The 17,890-nt window shown below is 37.7% G+C and overlaps 1 protein-coding gene and 2 long non-coding RNA genes across 6 annotated transcripts; 2 read left to right on the top strand and 1 right to left on the bottom strand.

Moving 5' to 3' along the window:
* Positions 1–3,772: 3,772 nt before the first annotated feature.
* On the top strand, positions 3,773–4,617 carry LOC136258623 (uncharacterized). Its single transcript, XR_010702889.1, has 3 exons — positions 3,773–3,857; positions 3,906–3,960; positions 4,011–4,617. It is a non-coding gene; the product is annotated as an uncharacterized lncRNA (long non-coding RNA).
* A 1,537-nt stretch (positions 4,618–6,154) lies between these two features.
* Positions 6,155–8,092, top strand: LOC136257714 (uncharacterized). Of its 4 annotated transcripts, none has more exons than XR_010702130.1 (6): positions 6,155–6,900; positions 6,962–7,069; positions 7,193–7,289; positions 7,349–7,429; positions 7,564–7,628; positions 7,688–8,092. It is a non-coding gene; the product is annotated as an uncharacterized lncRNA (long non-coding RNA). The 4 variants fall into 4 exon arrangements; XR_010702129.1 differs by having other exon boundaries at positions 6,962–7,140; XR_010702128.1 differs by having other exon boundaries at positions 6,157–6,618; positions 6,674–6,900; positions 6,962–7,289.
* A 2,056-nt stretch (positions 8,093–10,148) lies between these two features.
* Positions 10,149–17,820, bottom strand: LOC136258034 (NACHT, LRR and PYD domains-containing protein 5-like). The gene is made up of 4 exons (XM_066051337.1): positions 17,734–17,820; positions 16,305–16,658; positions 10,401–13,068; positions 10,149–10,346 (listed from the first exon to the last, which is right to left on the bottom strand). Exons 2-4 carry the CDS (start codon positions 16,645–16,647, stop codon positions 10,277–10,279), a joined length of 3,081 nt encoding a protein of 1,026 aa, XP_065907409.1. The 5' UTR covers positions 16,648–16,658; positions 17,734–17,820; the 3' UTR covers positions 10,149–10,276.
* Positions 17,821–17,890: the final 70 nt, after the last annotated feature.

Below are 17,890 nucleotides of genomic sequence, written 5' to 3'. Positions count from 1 at the left end.
TTCTTCTAGCTGATCTCTCTACAGGGAGATTTGTTTGTAGCTGAACTCTCTATACATGATTTGTTTGCGGCTGAATTCTCTACATGATGGTTTCTTTGTAGCTGAACTCTCTACAAGGTAACTTCTTCTAGCTGATCTCTTTACAGGGTGAATTGTTTGTAGCTGAACGATCTACAAGGTAACTTCTTCTAACTGATCTCTCTACAGGGTGATTTGTCTGTAGCTGAACTCTCTACAAGGAAACCTTTTTAACTGAGCTCTGTACAGGGTGAATTGTTTGTAGCTGAACTATCTACAAGGTAACTTCTTCTAGCTGATCTCTCTACAGGATGATTTGTTTGTAGCTGAACTATCTACAAGGTAACTTCTTCTAGCTGATCTCTCTACAGGGTGATTTGTTTGTAGCTGAATTCTGTATAGGTGATTTGTTTGCAGCTGAGCTCTTTACAGAATGGTTTCTTTGTAGCTGAACTCTCTACAAGGTAACTTCTTCTAGCTGATGTATCTACAGGGTCACTAGTTTGTAGCTGAATTCTCTACATGGTGGTTTCTTTGTAACTGAACTATCTATAAGGTGACATCTTCTAGCTGATCTTTCAACAGGGTGATTTGTTTGTAACTGAACTCTCTACAAGAAAACTTCTTCTAACTGATGTCTGAACAGGGTGAATTGTTTGTAGCTGAACTCTCTACAGGGTGATTTGTTTGTAGCTGATCTCTATACAGGTTACTTATTTCTAACTGATCTCTTGAATTCTGTTCAGGGTGACTGCTCTATTAGGATGACTGCTCTATTAGAGTATCTCGATCTCGCACTTGCTACACCAAGTTGGATTTCGTGTTATAACTCCGTGGCTTTAAGTCTGATTTTTCTACACCATTGAAGAGCCTTTCTAAGATGATAACTCCATCTGTACAGCGATTTTCAAAGCATTACCCCAAGTGGTTTATCTGGTAGGCTTGGCAAGCATAATAATAATAATAATAATAATAAAAATTAGCTAATCTCGATTACGTAATTGTTACACACTGTTGATTTTTTCGCTGTATCTTCCTGGTTTTTAGCTTGATTTCTTTCAAACCACAAAAGGTTTGAGGTTCAATAGTTAACCTATTCACCCACCGATTTTCAGCTTCTTCCCATACGCGGTTTACCCTGTAGGCGTGACAACATATTGGTGTTATTTTTCGTGCATAATCGCTCATAACTCTTTGCCTGTTTATGGTATTCCAGCCAAAGTTGGTACAGAGATGCGCCTTTATACCCCCCTTCTGTGTACCAAATTTCAAGGCAATCGGATAACGCGTTCGCGTTTTATAGCAGTTTTTGTAAGTGTGCGAAAAGAGGAAGAAAAATAAGAAGAAGAAAAAAACGAAGAAACTAAGCCAATTTTTGAAGTCGCATATCTCAGGAATGCCTGAAGCGATTTCGCTCAAATTTGGAATGTGGAGTACTGAAGTTGGAGGGAATGTACACAGCAAAATTTGTCTTGTTTCATCAAGGCAGCACAGAGCTACGGAGGTGCGAAAATTGCGTTTTCTTTCTTCCTGTCAATATACTCACGGGGTTGCGCGCCGGCTTCTTGGGCCGCACGACACACTACCGTGTGTCTTGATACTGAATCTGCCATGATTATAAAGTCAAAGGCAACTGCAGGCGTACACAATTTGTGAATTGAGGTCACAATGTCAGTCATTTACCCTTCAACCATGAATGCAAACAGACTATAAGAATGAAACATGCTAATACAATCATATTACTAAATGGAAATAATTATGCCACTATGCAAAGGTACATGTACAGCATAGATTCTTGTTTATCCCCTTTTGTTATCACCCACATTGTGCATATCATGTTTGCATTCAGCCAAATTTTAAAGTTATGAAAAAGAATTTCTAATTGTATCATTAATGAAAAAGTCATCATGTTTAAGTGTTTAAGTACTGGCTGAATCTGAAATTCTGAATGCAGAATAAATCCTGGATCACAGGCTGTGTGGCTCCTCAGGCATTTGCCTATAGACCATGAACTGTTTGTGGATCAAGTCACCACCTGCTCTGGGATTTTTCTGCATTCAGCATAGTTTTCAGTTACAGGTTTCTGACTTCCTGCTACACAGGCTTACTGTTAGCTTCCTTGTATAATAACTGAATACAGTGAAACCTCTCTAACCTGACACCTCTGTAATTCAGAATGCCTTTATAATCAGACATTGTTTTTCCTATATAATTTTTCCTATATAATATTACCACAATCATCCTGCCACAATCATCTAAGTATAACGTCCTCACTAATCTGACATAATTTTTTGTCCCAATGAGCATTGGATTATAGAGACTTCTGTGTATTTTGATGTTTAGACATTTCCACATACACAGTGCTTAACAGTGCATGGGACAATTTTAAAGAGTCTACAAGCTCACATCAAAACCCAAGTGTTTTCAAAGCTTGGTGTTTAAATGTACTACTAAATAGTAATATATTTTGGAGGTGGCCCATGTTATAATTATCTTCAGTAGTATAATAGCTACATTACATTTAATTTATCAAACTTTTTTGAGTACATGCAGCTATTGTTTTTTGTGTTGATACAACAGTTATGCTACCCTCCCAATGCATAGCAAGTCAATTGTGTATTGTACGTGTCATTCCACCTGGTGGACGACACTTATTTATATAGCCCACCTGATGTCATACAATAGAGTGTGTATTGCACCTCCTATGTGTGAGCCAGTCTGACAAAATAGTCTTACAATACATGAGTAACACGACTGGATTTGTGAAAACGGGTCTTCCCTTCCACACATACACTGATGAAATTTGTTATTTTGCACTTCCTAATACTCTTTATGGATAACAATATCAGTAAACTACGTACTTACCAAAGATTAATATATAACCCCCCCCCCCCCCCCCCCCCAAAAACACCTTTGCTGTAAAAAAAGGCGCGTCCAAGAAACTACAAGTATCTGTAACCCCATGTAAAACAGATAAGCTGTAGAAAAACACTCCATGAAATTAATGGGTAACTGAAAGACCTGATATCTAGAGCGGCCAAGAATCAATAATGTCACTACAACTGACTATGATTACCTTGGCTGTAAAACAGGCAAATAAAAGTAACTGGCAACCAAAACAGCTGATATCTGAAGCGGTCAAGAATAAAAGTTAAGTTGATACAACTTACTACAATTATAAACTTGCAACATTAAATCCTAATCATTCAACTGTGTTCTATACATTCACCCTTGCTACATCCTAAATTAATTCTTTGTAACTTTTATTGGCTGGTAATTTGGCCGCCTTTTTCAATAGTCAGAGTAAAGAAAAAAAGGCGGCCAAATTACCAGCCAATTAGAGTTACAAAGAATTAATTTAGGATGTAGCAAGGGTGAATGTATAGAACACAGTTGAATGATTAGAATTTAATGTTGCAAGTTTATAATTGTAGTAAGTTGTATCAGCTTAATTTTTATTCTTGGCCGCTTCAGATATCAGCTGTTTTGGTTGCCAGTTACTTTTATTTGCCTGTTTTACAGCCAAGGTATTCTTTGGTAATCATAGTCAGTTGTAGTGACATTATTGATTCTTGGCCGCTCTAGATATCAGCTCTTTCAGTTACCCATTAATTTCATGGAGTGTTTTTCTACAGCTTATCTGTTTTACATGGGGTTACAGATACTTGTAGTTTCTTGGACGCGCCTTTTTTTACAGCAAAGGTGTTTTTGGGGGGTATATCACTAATTTTTGTCAGTTATATATTAATTTACAGACCCAATGTTCAAGCCATGGGGGGTGCATGATGAATTCTGCCTTGTAGAGGTGTTGCAACCAAACAGAAATCTGCTGATAGGTGGTGAGCATATAACATACATTCCTCTAGTAGCTATTAATTTTTTATTAGGACAAGGGCCAGTGGAAATTACTGGTCATGCCAAGCAATAATGGCTACAGTCAGGGTAACCAAAGATGTGTGTAAAGCACTTATTTGCAAAGCGTGCTTTTCTAGGTGATCTTGGGGAATGCCACCATCTTGAAATAGCAACTCTGAGATTGCATCTGGGATCTGGGAGTGTTTTCAGACAGAGATGTAAATATTCAGCTATATTGTTCAATGACTGTTCTATTAGAGTATTTTATTGCCTGACTGTTCTATTAGAGTATTTATTGCTTGACTGTTCTATTGGAGTATATCAATCATTCTGTACTTGTCAATGAATAAAACCTGCTATGACCACTGCCATAGTGCCATGAGGACGACCTATCAACTTGATTTGCCACTCGTAGAGCTAGATGCTTTGCTAAGGGTTATGAAAGAGATCACAAACATCGTACTATTATTTTATTTCACTACATACAAACATACGCTTACATCATATACAAGCACAAGACGCACACAAAATGTGCAAACACTATACACACATGTTCACAAACATACACCACATATTGGTTGTACTCAAGTTAATGTCACATCTCTTGTAAAATGCTCTTGTAGGAGAGATGGTAGTGCCTTTACTTGGTGCTAAAAAGTTCTTGCAGAAAAGAAAATTGTGTTGTAGATACTGTTTAGTGCCGGTTAATTACACATGTCACTCCATAGTTAAGCCATGAGGATATCCAAGCAAGGTTCTTTGGTGTTGCGACTGATTTTCCAGGTTAGTTGCATGTGTGTTTAATTTAAGGTTAAGTTCAATGCCTGCTTGTTCTTTTACAGGTCTCACTTAACCTTGTGTCATCATGCAGACATCTCAATATTGTGCAAGCTGTGTGGAACAACCCCAACTCATATACACAGGGCCGCCCACGGAGGGGGGGCAACTGGGGCATTTTTCCCCCGGCCCCAGTCTGAAAGGGGCCCCAGGAAGGCCCCCTTGAATACCTGTTTAAAGATCGATATACTCTAATAGAGCAGTCAGATCTAAATACTCTAATAGAGCAGTCACAGTATTCTTCAGAGGAGCAGTGTAGGAAGCTTATAGATAAGGAGATATGGTTGGTGAAGGGTAGTTATTGTCATTGTCAGCAGGTCATGACCTTTTTTTTTTTTTTTTGGTCCGCTTTAACTTACAGCTTGGGTGAAGTTGTGCTTCAGAATGGAAACCTCCTTGCCTTGGGGCCCCACTTTAACTCTTTGCCCTGGGCCCCTTAATTTCTCTAGGCGGCCCTGCATATACACAATTATTGGCAACCACGAACCACATGCATATGTACATTCAAGCAATCTGTTACAAAAGTTGAAAGCCACAACACAAGCTCATACCAGCAAACCACGAACCACATTCCAGCAATTTGTTACAAACTTTGTTGCATCATGGTATGTGCATAATGATCAATTAATGAAAGCCACAACACAAGCTCCATGCTGCATTAATGGAAATAAATAAGTTCCACCTGACTGACAATTATCACGTGACCTATTTAGGGGATATCCCTTGGAAAGACCCTGCACAGTAACACTTCAAGTGAAAGGTGAACACACTTGACACGTGATTTATATTATTATGCCCCCTGCCGACCTTTCATGTCGGGTCAACTATTTTGGTACTAGAGTAATTAATGATTGGAACAATCTTACAAGTGATATTGTAGGAAATTTTATTAAATAATTTTAAATCAGCTGTAGATAATTACTTTTATGACTATAGATTTATGTTAATGTAATAATTATACTCATAGTTAATTTTTGTTTATTGCATCTAATTTATGTATGTGTATGTATGTAATTGAATGGGTGTACAGGCTTCTAAGCCTCAACCCAAATCACATCATCATCATCATCATCATTATTGATGGCAGTCCATGTCTTGAAAGAGAAGTATAATATTATTAAACACTAAAATACATTAAAGTACGAGTACCGCATTGTAGAGCCATAAGTTCCACTTGACTGACAATGATCACGTGGCCTATTTAGGGGAAATCTCTTGGAAAGTTCCTGTAACACCTCAAGTGAATATCGTGGATTGCGCATCCGTGGTCACCAATGTCTATGGTGTCACGTGAAATTGGACCAATGAGAACGAAATTTGAATGGAAGTCCTCACATTTGATTGGCTATTTGGTCTAATCCAAAAAAAAATTTATGACAACGGATGCGCAATCCACGATACACGTGATACGCGGTTTATTATTGATGGCAGTCCATGTCTTGAGGACTGAATACTACTAAATAAGGTAAATGAGGGTATTTCCGGACAGCGTACAATTCCGGACACTTTGGTACCTTTATCAAGCTAGCCGAGGAACGAAACAACGGATTGCCTTGAAATTTCTGCTGTGAATAGCTATTCTTATAGGGATTATAAAAATCGAAAAGTGTGTTCTAGTTGATTCATTCTTGGGTGCTATACACGAAGTGTCCGGAATTGTGCGCTGTCCGGAAATACCCGCATTTACCTTATTTGTTATATTGTAACTGGATTTCAATGGAGCGGCGAAACGTACTTAACTGATTTGAAACTAAGATACGTAGAGTCTACACCGCTTGAAGAAGAACGTCGAGTGGATATTAAAGAGTTGCCAGCGAGAATACTGATGTACTCAGCTCTTCGTGGAGGTTCAGTAACGAAAAGAGGAGTGGAGGTTCAGTAACGAAAGAAGGGGTGAAAAAAAATGAGGCTAGTGTACAAAGTTCCACATCTGATTAACCGCGTGTATGCGATTGGTTTTTAGACTGTCAGACGTCTGCACTGACTAGTGCAAGTTCACTGAGACCAAGCTGAAAACTTCTGTGATGGTACCAAGTTGAGTAGCAGCAAGTACCAATATTTTCCCACTTGAAATTGTATCTCATGGATGGATTGTCAACAAGGTGTACTCTTACAGACCAAGCAACTTTCAGTATTGTCACCGGCTGTAGTGCCAATTTAGAAGTCCCGGAACTAGGTGGAAGAAGTAAGGTAATCTACATGATGCTTGTACAAAAAAAAGTACTCACATTGCATACTGGTCTTTATGTAGAGTGAAACCCAGGACACTGTGTAGTAAGGACACTGTGTAGTAAGGTCACTGCTGGGCCAACTTGTGAATCCTCAAACGTATTACCTCAAGGGTGTGATGAATTTTCAGGTCCTCAAATTTTGTATCACCTCAAGATGTGATGAATTTTCAGTTCCCCAAATCTGTCATTTACGTAAAAAGTGACAGATTTTTAGCTGTATTGTATTTAATGCCCACCTGTCGATTTTACAGGTACAGGGTACTTGGTCATAGCATGCGGTTCTCTTACTAGCAGTGCTGCATACATATCTTGGCTAGAGCTGCTCTAAACTTGGCAACTAAGATCAAGGTTCGGGGGGGGGGGGGTAAGTAGACAAAAGGAATTTTATAATGTTGTGTGTTCTTTAGTTCTCAATTGTCAAGTGTACGTGAACTGTACACCAAGTGTGCGTGGACTGTAGTAACATCAAGTACGTTGTGGATCTTCAGGTCAGTCTGTGTGTATATTAAGAAATTTTTGTATTATCTCAAGGGTGTGATGAATTTTCAGATCCCCAAATCTGTCATTTGCATAGTGACAGATTTTTAGCTGTATTGTATTTAATGCCCTGTCAATTTTACAGGCACAGGGTACTTGGTCATAGCATGCGATTCTCTCACTAGCAGTGGTACATACGTAAAGATCAAGGTTCGGGGGAGTAATTTATATAGACAGAGGAATTATATAATGTTATGTGTGTTCTTTAGTTCTCAATTGTCAAGTATACGTGGACGTTGAGGCCTGATAAGATCTTGGCATTATATCTCAGTTGATTACAATGTCCTGAATTTCCAGGATGAGGCGTACAGTTGCGATGGGACTAACTACAGTGGAACCTGTCTTAGCGGCCACCTGTATAGAAAGGTCACCTCTTTAAAAAGACCAGCTTTAAATCCCCTAGTGAGAAGTTTATACACTAATTTACCTGTCTAAAGCAGCCACCTGCCTATTAAGGCCAAGAAATCTTGGCCCGAAGGTGACCGGCTTAGACAGTTTCCATTTTATTGTCAGAATTTTATTGTTAATGTCACAAACAATTAATGTGATATATTTTGTTATGTAACATGCATATTAATTAAATGACATGAATGAGAAAGCCACAATGGGAGTGACTACTTGCTGTTAGGGTGGGTAATGCTATGTAACAAGCTGATTTGAGCACCACCAGAACACATGATACACCATGTGTGGTGTGGCAACAAGAATTATGCTTGGAACACCTAGTGATGCTACGTTCTTGACGCTTTCACACTTGTTTATAAGACATCTGCCAATTATCAACGCATGCATGACGGCATGAGGCATGGTACTAAATGGAGCTTAAAAGATTTCTGCTTAAAACACCTTCCTTAGGGAACTTATGGTTCTACACGCTTTTACAACTTGTTTATCAGACATTAGGGCTTGTGTCCACATTGTGTCTTTAAAAGTTATTGTAGGGATTAGAGGTTTGATCGAAGAAAATACGCGTATGAAAAAACCAGGATTAGATAATGTCAGTGCTAGATGGACTGTACAAACATGGGTAAGTTGACTGGTATAAGGTGACGCTAGGTGTAACACGTGACAAGGTTGAGAAATAAAGCGAAATATGTCTAAATACACATTTAATACTGGTCGCAAGAATACTACTACGAAAAAAGATTTATTACGTAACGCAATACAAACCTATTGAGATATGTTGCATAATTCAGGGCTAATATTGCAAAACCATCCCTACATGTAAATAACTCACAGTAGTGGCTGCGCGTCTTTTAATTGGACGTGCGCTTTGTAGTTGCTTGGCCGTGTGCCTCACTACCATGAGTCTTGATATACTTTTTTGCAAATAGTAGATTGTACTTCTGCTTACATAATGGTATTACATACATTCATGCTCTGTTGCATAAATTAGTGCCAGGTGATTTGTAGATGTGTATGTAGTGACTGAACAGGCTTAAGCAGTGTATTAATATCTGTGTGTTAATTTTTAGTTAAAGATTCATGCAGGGGAACTTAAATAATCCTATTCTATTCTGATTTTGGAAATCTGAAAATTTTTAATCTTCCAACCCTGGAAACCCCCTGGATGCACCTCTGTTTATAATTCAGTATAAAGTGAATTTTACAAGTTCATAGCTAAAACTACAGAAAATGTGTGGCCTAAAGAACAGTTAGTTACTAAAACTATGAGAACAGTCCAAAGATCATTTTCAGATCCATTGAATGTTCAGTAGGCATTGAGCAAGTTTGGTATCAGGAGCAGTGTAAACCCTCTGGACCTTAAAGAGGCCAGTGACTCCTTGGGTAGTTGGTATGAATCTTAAGACAGTTAAACTAATATTGAATCAATGGTTAGGGCAATAAATGTTTGCAAATGGACCACAAGGCACGCACTTGCAGTAACATGTAACCACACATGCAGTGAAACTGCCTTTTGATGTTGGCTGTCTTGATCTCTTGAAACAATCAGCATGGATTTGCTTCATTGTTCGTGTGGCAGTTACTATATAGTGACATGATGAGTAGAAGTCTAGCATTTCAGAGCGATAGCATATCTAATGAGTAGGTTATGAGTAGGCCAAATTTGTACAACATTCCTGTAAAATCTTTACATGCATGTAGTGGTCACATCAATTATTGCTTACGATGCACATTTCTGCTTCACTTGGCCGTGTGACTCACTACCATGAGTCTTGACACATTAACAGCTAAAATTAATAATATTGAGCCCTACCTCAAGTGTACTGTATTTCATGAAAATACTTACAAATCAACTTATGGTGCAACATTACAGTGAAATACAAGGTACAGAGATTGTGGAGTAATGTGTTGCACTGATGGGGCTCTTCAGTGCCCCAGACGGGACCCCATCATAGAGCACTGCATTAATGCTTCTGGTCTGATAGCATACTTGCCATGTAGCAGTAGTTAGAAACAGGTGTAGTTCTGGGGGGGGGGGACTTCAGAAACCAGGCAGCTCATTGAAATTGGGAAAAATTTGAGACCAAAATAAAGTCAGGGTAATCATCACCAAGAGATACATATTGCACAATTTGATGTGGCTAAAACACCATCAAATCACTCACGACAGTAATTGAACAGTCTTGATAACAACTTATAGCTATACAGAAGTACAATTTTGTGCAAATTTGTTAACAATACAATAATTATTGTAACACACCTAGCTATGTGATTTATTGTGATATAAATAGCATAAAACATCAATGATTTTAATTTTTTAAATAATAAAAGGTGTATGCAGTGCACACTATTTCTATGAACATGCAAAAATGATAAGCACCAATAGTACATACTTAGTAAAGTGACACAAATCTTACTGCTTCTAAAAGCTGAAACTTGGCTTCCATATATCCAATGTATTTCCTAGTACATACAAAGAAAATAACAATAAAGTGTGGCAGACATCATATTATTTACCATAAAACTGTTAGTGATGGCTTCTTTTTATCTTGGCGACACATTTGCACTTGGTCTAATATGGTGATAATTTCACTGTCCTCAGCAAATGGAAAAATGCTTTCTGTAGACCACATTGGTACCTCATTATGAGACTTCAATTTTAACTCAGATGGGTGAGATGATGACCATGGCACATGAGCTAACTCCCCTCCTGGTAACCAAACCAACGTCAACAATTCCAGTGTAGTGTTATTGATACAACTGTTGAAGATAGCAATAGCTTCTGCCTTCTCCAAGTGTACAGGATTAAGGAAGAGATGTTTCAATGATGTGTTTATTGACAACATGACACAAACAGCATCACTGGCTGCCTTCTCTACGTAGCAACCAGAAATGTCCAGTGTTGCTAAACTGTTGTTGGATTGTAGGCCAGTACATATACAGCACACATGCTCTGATGACCATTGTAAATTTTCCATAGGCTCATAAAAACCAAAACTGGTAAAATCAAGGTCAGTTAGGGTTTGGTTAGATGCAAGACACTTCCCTAAACTTTGTCCTATATTATGAGAGGTATCCAAAGGACCTGGCCATGCAATGAATGTTGTCATGGTTTGGTTAGATGACAGTCCCTGTACAATAGAAGTTATCACATTAGCATCATAAACATCACAAGCATTTAGACGTTTTATGCTGCTGTTCTGATTGGCAATATCTCTAAACAAATCAATGTCATCTACTGAAAACAAGCAGATACCAATTGTGTAAGTCTTCAAGTGTTTTGCATTGCGCAGCGCATCACAAAATGTTCTAGAGGATTTCAAGCTTGTCCCATCACACCTACGCATGTCCAATGACTGAAGTGATTGTAAGGTTGTAATAACATGGCCAAGACTGTCTAGGTCTTGTTCACACAATTTAGCAGGGGGTAATTTAAGGGTGGTTATTTGAAGATGGTGTTTGCAGATACTGTCACATAAGACTTTAATGCAACCTGGAGCATGAACTATTGTAGACTTTGAAGTGAACTCTAATGATAATAAATTGTGCTGACAGGAAAGAATTCTACAAAGAGAGGCCATTCCTGTCTTCTGAAGGGACACAATGGAGTAAAACGATACCATCTGAGTGAAAGACTTGCAGAAGTATTTGGCCATTACCTCAATATGAATGTCAGCTAACACAGATGAACAATCAACATTTAGTTGTGCAAGTTTACAAGTAGACAAGAAATAAAATGCATAGTGATAGTCTAACAGTGTATATGGCATTAAAATAAGACGATTTGTAATGTTGAATACTTTACCAAACTCAATGCAAAGCAATTCATCTTGAGCCTCGAATAAACAATAAAATATATTGTTCTGCAGTGCTATATGTCCATTTGATTCGATAAATATCTGTTTCAATCTTTCAACAATAGGTTTCAGGTCTTCTTTGGGCATTAGTCCAAATATAAATGGGAACATATTTCTCAGGTAAGACATTTTTGAAAAGTATTTGTTTATTGCATCCTCTACAGTTTTAGATTCCAGTATTGATATAGCTGCCATAAGCTCTTGCACTGCACGATGAATAAAACTATAGCATTTTGCCTTTTCACCAAACTCATCTGTGACATGTTCGATGTGTAATAGCCCAAACCCATCAAACTGTTCTGTGTTTGTAACTGGAAGATCCTTCAGATCTTCTCCATCAAAAACCAACTTATTATCAAGTAACATTGTCAGAGCTAATGCACATAGCTTTTTGAACACTGGCCTCAATTCACTGGGAACATTCTGCAAACTTTTAAATTGTTTTCTCTGTGATTCAGGTATGTTAGAGCGAATACACAAAATAACAAACTTTTCATAGAGCTTTGAAATACTTGCTGGCATTTGGTAGTCACTGTTGCGATACACAAAACACATTATGACGACTGTGATGGGGATGTAGAAGTGTCGACGTAGATTTTCATGGCTTCTCAAGACATCAAGCAAAGATGCTGCAAATTGCGGGTTGCTTTTAAAATATTCTTTGATGTAAATTACCACTGTGTTTGCAGTAAGCCCTAGTATTTGATAATAACGATTACCTACAGCTTCAGATATGCTGTCAGAACAAGATGGCCGAGATGTCAATATGATTGTAGAACAAGTAAGTGTACTTTTTTTGAATATGATGTCGTGAAAGAAAGACTGAGACTGCAAGTGACCAGGGAGCTCATCCCATCCATCTAGGACAAACACTAAACCTTTACCATTGTACTGTTGAGCATATTCCAACATTTTTGGACAGTTTAACTTATCAAATAGTTCATTCAATCTATTTATTTTGTGGTAGTAACTATCACGAAGTGGAATCCAAAACAATAAATCATTTGACAATACCCGTATTATACCACCAGCCCATTCTTTACATATTTTAGAGGTCAGTGTAGTTTTACCAGCTCCAGGATCTCCTTCAATCAATGAAATTTTTTGATATCCATCAGTTAAAATTTTGTCAATGGAAATATAGTTCATTTTGTCCACAAGGCCCATGGCATGTTCCTCACGAAACTTGTCTTCCAAACGTGGCGACCTCATTATGGCAACATCCAAATAGACAGAAAGTCCTCCAAATTTAGACCACCTGGTAGGTTCCATTTCTCTGTGCTCATAGCAGGATATTAAATACTGTTTGCATTGTTGTAAGCTGGTACCTGTTAAAACCATGAACTTAATGAAGATATATTCATACATAATATTCTCTTAGCTAACAGTGAACCTTATCAAAACTGTACAACAGAATGTGATAACTATATAACACAATTGACACTCCCTGTGTAGTTGAATGAGAACTTATTACTGCTCCACAAATAAGTACTTTGTTCACACAATGTACATACATGCTGCCTTGCTTACATTACTGAAGTTAGCCAACCTATACACTTGATACAACTCCCCATACACTGGATGCTTGTTGGTACAAACGTATGTAGCTATAATTACTGTTACAGTAGCTGTGTAGCTACATTTACAGCTACATAGTTAACTCACTGGTGATCAAGTAAGTTTAGCTCCAATGTCAGTGAAACAGGACAGGAACAGTGAATTTTAAAGTGGTCAGGTTAGGCCGTGCAAAGTTAATTATATGCTTCTGGTCCTACCAATTCCTTTTTATTTTATTTTTTGCAACTTTTTGATGCGGTACACTATACATTTGACATAGCAATACACATAAAAGAATTATAGGGAAAAACAAAGTTAATGTATAAAGTTAGAGCATCTTTATAAGAAAAGGGTGTTTATAGGACATGAATACCTTTCAACAGAGTATGGTGATTGTGCAATTCATTCTGCAAAAAATGACCAGGAAGGGAACCAGAAGCATATAATTAACTTTTCGTGGCCTTACATTTAGTAGTTATTGTACAGTTGGTGCATTAAATTAGGACAAAGTGTTTAAATTAGGACAAAGTGTTAAGCATGCTACGTCTATGGGGGGTCTGGGGATATGGTCCTCATAAATTTTTTTTCAAAATAGCAAATTTAAGAATAAATCTGAAGGCGTACGTAACTAATAATCACAACAGCAGTAGCATCCAAGAAAGAAGTTACTATAACTGACTGCACTATAGATTGCTCTATTAGACTATATCAATCTTCACAAAAATTGGTCAGGTTTAACAAATGGCCGGCGCTATCCCTGCAGTGAAACCTTAAATAATTTTCTATATGGCACATCATAAAAGGGAAACCACACCGCATTGTATAGTATTGCTGCTTAGCAGGGTTCCCCTAAAATGAATGGTGCCCGCCAAACTGCTACCACTAAAAGACGTCATAGAAATAGTATACACAATCACCTTTAAGGAAGAGTCTTTGTGAATCTAGCATCCTATCCAGCAGAAAACACACACAAAAGGCCAAATATTGAATTTTTTAAATTCCAAAATCCAAAATTTTCACCTGTCTGCCTTGTCTTACCTTGCCTTCCCACAGTTGCAAGGCTGGAAGCTGAACAAAGCAGTGTATGGATACCTTTTTTCATGCCACAATATAAAACTCATGTGCGAAATGTGCCTTGTTTAGTTCTGACAAGCCTCTGCCTTCTGTGCTTTGCCTTTCCTTATATCTGCAATTGAATGGTCATCTTCTTCGTTACGTAAGGAAGGCAATAACTTTTCATATCTGCACTTTCCTTAAAGGAATGCACTTGGACAACACGAAACTATTTGAAGTGTTTATAACCACATTACGAGAGGGAGTACATAAATGACTGAGTCTGACAAAATCAGTCTTATAGCCGGAAAACACATGTGTTTGTTTAATATTATGTATCTCTAATTCTGTGTAAGCTATAACAATTCTGTAAATTTCATCCATAAATTTCTACATAAGTGGTGAAAATGTTGCCTAGTTATCATGCCCACAGAATAGGTTATTGAATTTCAAACTTTGAGATTATGGTCAAAATTTGATGGGCTATAAGACTGTTTTTGTCCGACCGGGTCACAGATAGCAATCGGATTGCTACTGAAAATAGAGCACGGCAACCAAACACTTAAATGATCAAAGCATGGTGACTAAACCTTTAAATTTAGATGCAGCTTCTTTAGCGGTGCACGTCACTTTAGGGGGCAACTGTACTAAATTCTGATCATGTTACCTACATTACCCACAAAGCAAATAATGTTAGAGCTTTCTTGCAAAGAAATCTAAAACGTTGTCTCCCATCAGTTAAGACAAAATGTTATGAATCTTATGTGTAACCCATTCTAGAATACTGCTCCACTGTGTGGGCTCCACACACATTACAAGACAGTCAGAAACTTAACGCTATATGGACAGATTTATTTTTAATGACTATTCATACACCTCCAGTGTCACTCGCATGCTTGAAAATCTTCATTGGGCCACATTAGAACAACGTCATGCTCAAGCTAATTAAGCTAGTTACATTGTACAAAATTGTTAACAACATCCTTCACATTCCTACTCATAACATCTTAACACAAACTATGCCACCATATCTGATACGAAGCCATCATACCCATCACTTCAATGTACCACCATCTAGAATACAAGCATATAAACTATATATGATATTTCCCTTCAAGTATTACACTCTGAAATGTTTTACCAACAGACACCACTCTGGCACCCGACCTTGAGTCTTTCAAAAATAGATTGGAACGTCATTTTACAATTGCTACCTAATTAAGAACAATTATTAAATTATAATATGTACGTTATACTCTTACTGAGTCTGTACATTACAGATAAATAATAATAATAATAATAAATAGTACGACTGTACTATAGTCTGTTTGCGTTCACCTGAGCCCTAGTTTCTTGTTAATAATCCTTGTTACAAGGACCAGCTGCTTAAACATTTAGTACCACTGTGAAGCCCTTCAACCTAGGGCAAGAACAAGTACAAGTGAGTTATGAGGCTTTAAAAATATCCCATACATTTAGTATGGACAAATCAGGCATGCAAACATGCTTGTTCCAATACAAAACCATTGGGAGTGAACACATGTTTACCTCTTTGATATTACTATAATTATTTGGTGGGGGATCAGGTGAACGCATACTGACTACAGTATATCAAATATTCCTAACCAGGTTTGTGTTGCATTAAGGTCTTCATTTTCTAAAGTGTTTTGAGATAATAGAGAGTGAATTATTTTGAGATGTCATAAACTCATGAAGCCATAAAAGCAACAATGGATTAGTGTATATATGCAGAAACTGAACATGGGTTGTATATTTAAATAACATCCATTCATGCAGATTTAGAGTATAGACTTAACAAGGGTAAGGCATGGTTAGTGTAAATATTGTCAGCCACATACATCATCTCATACTTGTCCTACTATACGACCTTGCTGTTACAAAATGGTTGGGTTTATGAAGTCAACTACAGCCGTTTACAAAAACTATAACTGACCTATATTACCACCAGTAGCAGACTGACCAATGTTAATACAACCTCTCATTTTGCTGGCTAGTTCAGCTGTTGATACTGTACCATGCCGTTCCATTATTCTCAGCAAAGTGTAAAAGCACTCTACACTGCCAGCTTGTAAGGGACCATCAATGAAGCATAACAGTTTCATTACTTTATCCTTTGTTCTTTCCTTAGCATTTATCTCTTCCAGGTCACCCACTTTGATCAACTTCTCTTGCACAAAGTACGGTAACAAGTTACAAACATCCACCATTGTGTCACATAGCTGGGCATAGTGATCTGTGAAGACAGTACACTCCTTATTAGGTCGGGGGACAGACATCTTGGCAAACCCTATAGAACAAACATTACCAGCACTCAAATACGTCATATATAGTATATCACTGCAACTGGTGGCCTTGTTTTTTTTACTTAGACCGTAGTCGCAGATCTACCTACAGTGCGTGCCTGTATGTCACCCCCTTGATATCGGGTCACAGTATTGAGGTGATAAGGCCAATGACCGCATGCTTTTGATACACCCGCATTATTGGTATTTCACATCGAAATACTCTAATAGAGTAGTCACTTTTATTCTAACAGAGCAATCAGCTATACTCTAATGGAAAAATCACTTGTTTAGGAGTTACAGAATTAACTGAATATTCTAGTAACGTATTTTAGCTAATGCAAGAGTAATCAATGTAGATCTCACTGTTTTTTGGCAGAAATCTTCATGTTTGGATGTGTGTTGTGCATAATGAATAATGAATAATAACCGCCCGCCCGCATCAAATTTTCAAAAATCTGAGCGAGAAACTGGTAATCAAGTTTCATTGGCCTAATAGTGGTTTTTTTTTTTTTTTTTTGAAACCATCAGAATAATGATGAAATGACAAAATTACATACAGAGCCTCGGACACATGCGACTACAAAGATAAGATCCGCGTAGGCATGGCAAGGATACATACAAAAATAATTAACTACAAAACTTAACTTAAAGTGTCCAGGTTGGATTACTACGTGCATAAAAGATTCTCTGAGAGGAAGTTATAGCCACAGCAGCTGCTCTATCAAGCAATGCTTTCGTCTTGGAAAAACTCAGATTTGAAACTCTTTTCATAGATGTTACTGTCTCTGTAAGGTAATGGCCAAGGCAACCAATTTCAACTGTGTGGTAATGACTAACAAAACCCAAGTATTTAAGTGACTGTTAATTACCACAACCACTCTATATCTAGGAAATTAAATAAGGTAGAGCACAACATATGCAACAATACAAAAGAACAACACATTATACTGATACACAACAACAAATACAAGGAATTAAATCTAAAGGTCACGCTTTTAGTCTAGTCTTTGCCACCGCAAAACGTGACTAACCGCGGCACTATATTAAAACCTATGGCTACTACTGATATGCACTTACAGTATAGGTTGTTATCGCACAGGAGTCAGTAGGTCACCTCGAAGCTCGCCTCGAAGAATTAATTTCCCACAACATATCACGTGAAACTAAATTGCCGCGAAATTGCGTCATAATACGTTACAAGGTAATCAACACTGATCTCGCTTTAAGTTATTCG

Source organism: Dysidea avara, chromosome 6 (assembly GCF_963678975.1).
Source record: "Dysidea avara chromosome 6, odDysAvar1.4, whole genome shotgun sequence".
NCBI classification, from domain to species: Eukaryota; Metazoa; Porifera; class Demospongiae; order Dictyoceratida; family Dysideidae; genus Dysidea; species Dysidea avara.
This window is presented reverse-complemented; position numbering and strand designations above follow the sequence as displayed.